The sequence below is a fragment of the Aphidius gifuensis genome, linkage group LG2 (genome assembly GCF_014905175.1).
Source record: "Aphidius gifuensis isolate YNYX2018 linkage group LG2, ASM1490517v1, whole genome shotgun sequence".
Lineage (NCBI taxonomy): Eukaryota > Metazoa > Arthropoda > Insecta > Hymenoptera > Braconidae > Aphidius > Aphidius gifuensis.
This window is the reverse complement of record NC_057789.1, coordinates 22,556,669-22,566,435: the sequence shown is the minus strand read 5'-3', so window position 1 is coordinate 22,566,435 and position 9,767 is coordinate 22,556,669. Positions and strand designations below refer to the sequence as shown.

The 9,767-nt window shown below is 32.9% G+C and overlaps 1 protein-coding gene across 1 annotated transcript in view; it reads right to left on the bottom strand.

Moving 5' to 3' along the window:
• Positions 1 to 3,445: 3,445 nt before the first annotated feature.
• The window catches only part of LOC122849525 (serine/arginine-rich splicing factor 4-like), a 29,594-nt gene continuing 23,272 nt past the window's right edge, over positions 3,446 to 9,767 (bottom strand). The window contains exons 4-9 of the mRNA XM_044148244.1: positions 5,755 to 5,925; positions 4,884 to 5,148; positions 4,678 to 4,775; positions 4,364 to 4,583; positions 4,042 to 4,178; positions 3,446 to 3,961 (exon numbers count right to left, since the gene is read on the bottom strand). Of these exons, the coding sequence (XP_044004179.1) occupies positions 3,506 to 3,961; positions 4,042 to 4,178; positions 4,364 to 4,583; positions 4,678 to 4,775; positions 4,884 to 5,148; positions 5,755 to 5,925 (1,347 nt within the window). The 3' untranslated portion in view covers positions 3,446 to 3,505. The remainder of the gene's footprint in view (positions 3,962 to 4,041; positions 4,179 to 4,363; positions 4,584 to 4,677; positions 4,776 to 4,883; positions 5,149 to 5,754; positions 5,926 to 9,767) is intronic.

Below are 9,767 nucleotides of genomic sequence, written 5' to 3'. Positions count from 1 at the left end.
CCTGTTCAGGAACGGATCAGAATGTAACGCTTTTTTTTAGGATTCTGATCAGAATCGGATCAGGAAACCTGACCAGCATACCTGATCAGGAATGGAACAGGATTCCTGATCTGAAACGGATCAAGTAATTCTAAAAAAAAATTAATTTTTATTATTTGATGTTTTGTAAATCGGCTAACTAATTTACTATAGCAATGTTAATGATGAAACAGGTTGAATGATAAGATTTTATATACCTAACATAACTTAAATTACCTAACCACTAGCGGGACGCGAACTCGGATCGTTCAGATTACAACTACGGGCCTTAACACGCGCGGCCATGCCGTCTATCGATGATCGGATGTGATTTTTTGCTTTCATAAATTACATCAGCTAAAAAAAACTTAAATTAGAATTTGCGACGTAAATTTGACGTAAAAATAAATTATAACAATTTGTTAAATTGTCCCTTGTCATTTTGTTTTAGAATTAAAATTAAAATTAAATCCAAAAAATATTTTTCCTGATAATATTTTGGTCAGAATCTGTTCAGGAAACCTTATTCAGGATACGTTCAGGTTTCCTGTTCCTTTCCTGAACAGGAAAACTGAATAAAAAAAATTAATTTATTTGATAAATTTTTCCTGATAGTATCCTGGTCAGAATCTGTTCAGGAAACCTTATTCAGGATACGTTCAGGTTTCCTGTTCCTTTCCTGAACAGGAAAACTGAATAAAAAAAATTAAATTATTTGATAAATTTTTCCTGATAATATCCTGGTCAGAATCTGTTCAGGAAACCTTATTCAGGATACGTCAAGGTTTCCTGTTCTTTTCCTGAACAGGATTGGATAAGGTTACCTGACTTAAGGAAATCGTAAGGTGTCCTGACCAGGTTTGGGTCAGGAATGAGTCAGGTTCCCTGAATAAGGAATCCTGATCCGTTACTGATCAGGGTTTAAGATCAAATAGGGCATCCTGAAAATTTTTCCACTCGGGTTATGCCGGTTAACATACTCAGGAATATTTTTTATTTTTTCTTTATGTTTAGTAGGTACATAATTTTTTTTATTAGATTTTATTATAACAAACCAGTTGTCTTTTTTTTTTTTTTTTTTTAATTGAACTGAACTTCATAAGCAACTTTGAATATAAAATCTCTTGAAATGGTATGAAAATCACATATTGTTTGCACTGGCATAAATCCCAGAGCATTAAAGCTCATGAACGGGTAATGTCAAAAATACTCTGGCAGTTGAAAACTGAATATTCCAAAAAATGAAAATATTGAAAACACGAAAAAAAAAAAAAAAGACAACTGGTTTGTTATAATAAAATCTAATAAAAAAAATTATGTACCTTAAAATATCTTTGTAACTTAAAGAATAAAAAAAAAAAAAAAAAATATTCCTGAGTATGTTATGGTTTGGATAAATTGTCCGGCATAAGTTAATAATTGTTATAATGTGTATATTTTTCTAAAGATTTTTGTATATCGATAGCGATCGACATTGATCGACAGCGTTCGATATCGATCGATGTCGATCGACGGCGATCGACAGAGATGTGGACAAATTTGACATCTTCAACGATCGACGGTGAACGATCGCTGACGATCGTTGATGATCGTCTACTTTTTTCCCGGGGCACGGACACTAATTCATAGCCAAAATTTATCCATTGTGTTGAGGGCTGAAGCGATCAACACTGTTACGTATGTTTTGAACAGAACAAGTTCAGATGTTTGGTTCATCTTGAGTTTGTTGATGATTCGATCTAAGAAAAACAGTACCGGTGTCACAAATGTTATGATATAGACAATGATGGTTCAAGTATGTTTCATGAGAAAGTTTCATAAACTCTGTGATGAACCAGTAACATTTTCAGATGCTCAAAACACTGAAAATAAAGCTGAATAGGTATCAGCCATGAATAAAGAGTTGCAAAAGAACAATACTTGGACACTTGTTAATGAACCAAGAGGTGCGAACATATTCAGAAACAAATAGGTGTTGAAGGTCAAACAGAAATCTGTTGCACCACTGAACGTTACAAAGACAGATTGGTGGTGTCAGCAAAAAGCTGGTTTTGATTATGAAGAAATGTTCAGCCCTGTAGTAAAATTTGACTCAATACGATCAATACTTGCTATCGCTGCAGCCAAGAAGATGCATATTAAGCAGTTTGATATAAAACACTGCATAGATGTTCCTATCAATTATCACCAGGTCAGATATAGTCTACGCTGTAAATTCTGTTAGCCAATACTACTCAAATTACCGTAAATCTCACTGGGATGCAGTTCAGCGAATCTTCAAGTACCTGAAGAGAACTGTCAGCATTGGTCTATAATTTCCTGGATGTACACAAATCGTCTTTGAGGGTTTTTCTGATGCAGACTATACTGGTGTTGCGAAAACTCGAAGGTCTACGTCTGGTTATATCTTAAAACTAAATAACTGTCTGATCATACGGGGCTCAGAAACAAAAAGCAGGGGTAATATCAACAGCTAAAGCTGAATTTACTGCTGCCTGTTCAGCAGCACAAACTTAATATGGGGACTGAAATTAATTCAACAATGTTAATAAAGAAATTATCTCCGCTAGAACAACATATTGATAATCAACTGCTATTGTCTGGAACAAGAATGGACAATTTGAATCTACCCAGGGAAAAATCGTCAGATCAAATCAGATCAAATTAGATCAAATTTGATCTGATCAGATCTGGGTACAGATCAAACCTCATCTGACCAGATCTGACTAAATCAAACTTGATCTGGACCCAGATCAAACTTGATCAAACTAGATCGAACTTAATTAAACTTGATCTGCGCCCAGATCAAACCTTATCTGACCAGATCAAAATTGATCTGTTTAGATCAAACTAGATCACGGGCGAAAGAATGTTTAAGAAGACAAATTTTTCTTACGTTTTATTATCACTGCCGTGGTTATGTAGGTAAGGCTCTGGATTTTCACACCAAAAGCATTGAGTTCAAGTCCGAGTGATGTCAATTATTTATGCCAGATCAAATTTGATCTGATGATTTTTCCCTGGGTAAAGCAAAACACATAAATATCAAATTTAAATTCATTTTTAATGGAGTCAGATAAGACAAAATTTGTTACCACATATGGTCACTTGTCAACAAGCTGACATATTTACAAAGCCACGAGTAAGATTTGAACTACCATTACCGGCAGACAATATATCTTAATATACCTTAATCACACTTGAAAGGTTACGCTACTATTCTATTATTAGTATTCTGAAAATACTTGAGTTACCAGGTAAAATGAATGATAATAAACAGATAAAACATTTTCGTCGAAAATCAAATATTATTGTAGTAAAAAACTAATGAATATTAATAAAGTTGATAATTAGAGAATTGAAAAACATTTTTGAGTGAAAAAATAAAAATTAGTAAATTAACTTCTTTATTTTTATACAGTAAAAATTCTCTACTTTGACCACTTTCGTTCATTTTTTACGACTCGGGCACAACCAGAGCAGTCAATCATTTTTTACTATGACAACGACCACGGCTACAACTACGACGACGACTATCATTACGACTGCGACTTTCACTACGACTAAAATCACGACTATGACTATGACTGCGGCTAAAGCTGAGGCGGTGACTGCGGCTGTGACTTTCACTACGACTATGACTACGGCTATGACTACGACTGCGGCTGAAGCTGAGGCGGTGACTGCGGCTGTGACTACAACTACGACTATGACTACGGCTATGACTACGACTGCGGCTGAAGCTGAGGTGGTGACTGCGGCTGTGACTACGACTGCGACTTTCACTACGACTACGACTACGACTGCGGCTGAAGCTGAGGCGGTGACTGCCCCTATCACGGTGACAAACGTCATTTTTTGTAGCCAACGTTGTTTTCTTCTTCAGGCAGTCGTTTTTTTTGTCCCTCATCATGTCGTTCCTTTTCTTTCGTCCGTTAGCAGGCTAAATTGTTATTACATTTATTACTATTATTATTTTATTAATATTATTTTTGGAAAGTAGTTATTATTATGATATACTACCTTCTTTGGTCTTGCTGACTTTCTTGAGTCTGTTATTTTACTCCCCACATATTTTTTTAGGACTTTTTCGGCTTCTATTCTGCATTGTGCCAGAGTTATCTCTTCATTTTGCATTTGTTTATACCAAGTGAGGCTATCTGAAAGTTTTAATTTATAATATGATAAAAACAAAAATTTGATAATTACTGCAATTACAAAAATTTATAAAAAAAACTATTAAATTAAATAAAATTATTCTATTTTTTCAACAATAGTTATTGAAAATAGTATGGTTGAAAAAGATGAAATAAATATTTTTAATAAGAAATATGATAAAGGCTACCTTGAAGAGCTAGCATCCGTATAGGGTCCAATGCAGGTCGTTTTTCCGAAACTTTTTCGCGATTTGAGGTTTGGCCTAAAGCACTGGAGTTTATAATTTCGTTCGGAGTGTAAATTATGGACATCAAACTTTTTATGAATTTACTTTCTGAAGCTCCTGCACGATTTCTGACCATGCACCAGCTGCCGGAGTCTATCCATATATCTTGCCCAATATGTATCTGTTTATGAAATAAAAAAGAGGGGAGTTACGCTTGTTGGTGTACTTACATTAAAATATGATGAATCATTTAAATAAATATGAAATTATTGTACCTCTTTTTTGTCGGAATCTGCGATGCGTCTTTCAAAACCAACAGACGGTAAGCCGGATCCGTCGTTGAATGGTTCTGGCTTCGTTTTGTTTTCTTCGGCTGGACATATAAAGAAATATCGATGAAATTTATGAGTTTATTTTTTGTTAGCTGTTATTGCAAAAAAAATTGAAACTTGACTTAACAGTCATAACATAATAAAATTACCTATACTATCAAATTTCAATAAAAGTTCCAGTATCTGCAGCAATACTTTTAAATTTTTATCAAAAATTTCTTTTACGTCTTTTCCAGCTGCTTTGACAGTATTTTCAAGTTTTTCTAATTTCTTTCCAACTTGATCTTGGCTGTCAAGAATCTTTTTTAGAAGAGTTTGAACTTCTTTATCCTCTCTTCTTGTTCTGCTTTCATTCTCGTTTCTTTTTCTTCGATCAGAGTTTGTGTTTACTGGAACGTGCATTGAACTACGATCCTAAAATAATTTTATAAAAATAAAAGAATTTCCGTCAATTGAAGTCATTAATACAATCGAGTATAATTAACCGAATTAGCAGAACCATTAAATAAATTTTATGAATTATTATATTACCAAAGCTTAAAAATGAATAAAATTCTCGAAATTTTTAGAGATTTTTCGTTAATTAATTATATATTTCTTTTGAGAATAAATTCATCAGATTTTTGTTTGATTTATTGAATTGAATTAATTGAATTTATTTGATTTATATAAAAAATTTCCAAAAAAATTTATGTAAAAGTTTTATCGAAATTTTTACGCCAGTTTTATATAATTTTTATCCATGGTAAAATGATTTTAAAATTTTTAAAATTTTGTTGGTAAAAATGAAAAAAAAAAATTCCTGAACCAAGATTCGAATCCATTACTCACCTGTACTAACAACAAATATTTTTAAAGACCTTAATAAAAATGCATGTATTTGTTTACTTCCAACAGTTTATTTGTTTATTTCAATTGCTTACCATATATTTATTACTCTCTCAGCTACACCTATTTTTTTATTTCTTTAATTTATGTTATACTATAATAAAAAACGTCTATTTGATTTTTAATGTATACCTTATTTCGCGATGATGATCTATTACGATCACTCGATCCATGCCATTTTCTCTTTTCATTACTTTTGTTGTAATCAGCACAAGAATTTCTTCTATGTACATTTTGAGATGGTCTAGAATGCGACTTTTCCTGAACTAGTGATCTATCGGCACATCCTTCTGATTCTGTTGCCTGTGCACAAAAGTAATTTGTAGATGGAAAGCTCGTATTCAAAGTGTAAAAAAAAACCTCTCATGCAAAAATATTTTATGAAAATTATGTGACGTTGTTTTATCAAAACAGGCCAGCTATAACCAATTTTTTGCAAAAATTAGTTTTATTTTTTGAAAAGTTTCAACAAAATTTATATAAAATTCTTATGAAAATTAGTTTGTTCATTCAAAACTAAGTTAAATTAATTTGCAACGACCCGGATTCGAACCCTTCAGCGCGGGATTACACGATGACACTTATAACACTCTTGCATCGATTACATATAGCAGCGATCTAGCAGACGTGCTGGTGTCACTATAGTGACACCATGAAAACAAATTTTATTCAAAACGTAGTCACAATCGCTGTAAATACACCTGATTTCAAGTGAATATACGAAACAGTGGTGACTACTAAAAAATAATAATTACCGAAGAGAAAGTCCTTCCAAAATTTAGTGTACACGCAAGATTATACAGATTTTGTGTAGGTTAAGAAAATTCTATTATTTTAAGAGAATAATAGAATGAATAGAAAACTAAGTAAACCGTCCTTTCAATAGCATGTAATTATTTCATGAAAAAAATATCGAAAATTAGAGATCCACAAAAATCTGTTTTTTTTTTTTTTATGAACTTGATTTATTGTTAAGGGAGTTCAAACAACACTTGATTGTCTTATCGTTTTCTCCAAATTTCTAGAGTTGGTTCATGAAATAGTTATCTATCTTATGCCAAAGTTTCGAAAGTCTATCCCAGCTAGTAAAAAAGTTATTAATGCTTAAAGTCAATAACTTTTATTGAGTACTCTAACGGCAGAGAGCAAAAATGTTAAAAAACAACCAGCATATCTTACATTTTTACAATGTTCAGTTGAACAAAAAACTACTTTTCTGAAACTTCAAAATCTTAATAAAATTATAAAAAAAAAAAAAAATGCAAGTCCCCAGCTAAAAAGTGAAACTATTATTGTTTGAAAACAAAAAAGTCAAATTTCATTTAGAATCAGACGTTTGGAGTAGGAGAGTGAAGGGAGTGGTGGTAACAAAAAACGTTTGTGTGCATATTCACTCTGAGAAAAAAAATTTCTGACATAATTTTTTTTTTATAAATTATAATTGTTTTGTAAAGAGAAAGAAAAAAGTTTTGAATTAAACGAAATTTGTTTATTTTATCCAGATGGCGTTTTGTGTCGAACGATAGATCGTTTTCATCAAGAAAGAAGCTCCTAAAAAGTACCCCCACCACGTCTTGACACTAACACTACTAGGTTTCCTATAATAGACTACATTCTTGTTTCGAACGGCAGGGAGTATTTTTTGAGAAATAAACTTCTAAAGTTATGCCACGTGGTGTTTTCATTCAAACGGTGGCTGTTTGTAAAAAGAAAATTGTCATTTATTTAAAACGATGTAACGTTTGTTTCAAATGACAGATGACTTAATATAAACAATAAAAGTAATGAAATAAATAAATTATAATTTGTTACAAACAAAAAAGCGTTTTCAAGAAATTCATTTTTTGTTTGTTACAAATGATTTTTTTTTTCTAATCAAACTAATGATATGTTAAAAATGTGAAAAAAATGAAAAAAAATTAAAAATTAATTTTTTTTCGTAGTCAATTTTTTATTCTGTTGTTAACTCAATCAATTCTATGATTTTTTTTTTTTTTCTCTAAACTAAATGACTAAGACGGGGACCGAACCGAGAACCTTTGGGGCGGGAGGCGAGCACGTTATCCGATTGACCACGAGATCGAATATAGAAATCAAAAATTAATTCTGATACATTCATGGTTCGTCATTGGCAAACGACTGGCCCATTCTTGTACTGCCAATTCATGGCTCTGATTCATGACCGAGCCTTGGCTGACTCTTAGATGGCCAATGATTGCCAACCATGCATCTGCCGAGCCTTGGCTGATTCTTAAATGGCCGATAATTGGCAACAATGCATGGGCTAAGCCTGGCTGACTCTTTAATGGCCATTGCTTGATAGCCGATCATCGGCCAAGTCTTGGTAGACTTTTAATGGCCGTTGCTTGGTTGCCATTCATCGGCCAATCTTTGGCTCATACATTAATGGCCATTGCTTGGTTGCCATTCATTGGCCAAGCTTCGGCTGACTCTCGGGCGGCCAAGAGTTGGTCTTTTATTGATTTAATTCAAATCAGAAATTTATTTATAAGTTTCATTATAGCCGCCGTGGCCGAGTGGTAATGCTTCAGGATATCGCACAGAAAGACCCGAGTTCTCAAGTCCAGGTAGAATCAAATTTCAATAGTGTTTAATGATAATTTCTTCAATTGATTATTAATAGTTTGTATAATAAAAGCCCGATTGTTAAATAATAAATAAATAAATATTTTTTTTTTTTTCAATGGATTTAATAAATGCGCCATACTTGGTTTACTCTTGGGGAACATCATTGGGCCATTCATTGCAGGTGATATTAAATAACCGTAACGCTCCAGGCTTGGGGCATTAATGGCCCATTATAAGAAGGTCAATAATGGCTGATGGTTGGTCTACGCTTGGCTTACCCTTGGTTTATCAATGGGCCATCATTGGGCCGTTTATCGGGCCGATCTTGGGAAACATTATTGGGCCATTCATAGCAGCCGATATTAAATTAACGTAACGCTCCAGGCTTGGCGCATTAATGGCCCATTAATGATTCACGGTATTTTTCCCGAATGACTTTTTTCCCGAAAGTCTGTTTGCCCGAATGCTTTTTGCCCGAATGCATTTCGTCCGAATATTATTGTGCCCGAATTTAAAAAAAAAAAAAAAAAACTATTTAAAAAAAGAAAGAACTAATACTAAAATAAAATTTATAGAAAAAAAGAAAGTGCTAATACTAATTTCATTATTTACCGTCATTTGTTTTGATTTATTTGATTCATTATCTGCGTTTTTGAATGTCAAATTTTTGAGTAAATTTTATTCAAATTTTTATTTCTTTTTAATATTTTTAAATGATGGATGATATCACCTCTACCACAAATTTATTGGGAGTGTCAAAGGTTACGTCATAAAGAATGCAAAGCAAGAGCGGTTATACTGCATTCAATGCTGGAGAAAATGAACATTACTTTATACGTGAACCAACATTAGACGATCATGCTCATGTTCCCAACCAAGAACAGGTTGAAGTTGAGATTTTAAAAATTTCTTTGAAACGGAAGGCTGAGGACCATCCCCAGCAACCCCCATCTCAAATATTACGTGCAGAGCTGTCTGAGGGCGTTCTTGGCCAGCTACCTGAGCGCAATAATTTAAAAAAATCAATGCGAAAAATCCGGAGGTACTTTCTTTTAATTATCTTTTTTGAATACAATATTCATTTATTATTTTTTTAAGAAAAAATTTGCCACCAAATCCAAAATGTCTTGCTGACTTGGGTACTCTTCCTGATCGATATCAGAAAACACTCACGGGTGATAAATTTCGTTTCAAAAATTAAAAATCGCTTTCAGCTTGTTGTTGGGAAACACCATCCTGACCTGTATTCTGCACTTGGTGAATTTAAGAAAGAACAAGCTGACGCAGAAATAAAGATAGCAGAGCTGAGTCTGGGAAGAAAAAGCCGGGCTATGCCGAAAAGAAAATGGATAGTTTTTTAGAAAAGAATAATGTCCCTTGTGCCTAGTTATGGATCGTTCCACGAGTTAGAATTTTTAAAAGCTATTGCATATAATATTGTAATCTAATAAATAAATAAATATAAATAAAATAATACACTTGAAAAAAATTTATTCGGGAAAAAAATACTCGGGAAAAAGATTATTTGGGAAAAATGATATTCGGGATTTATATTT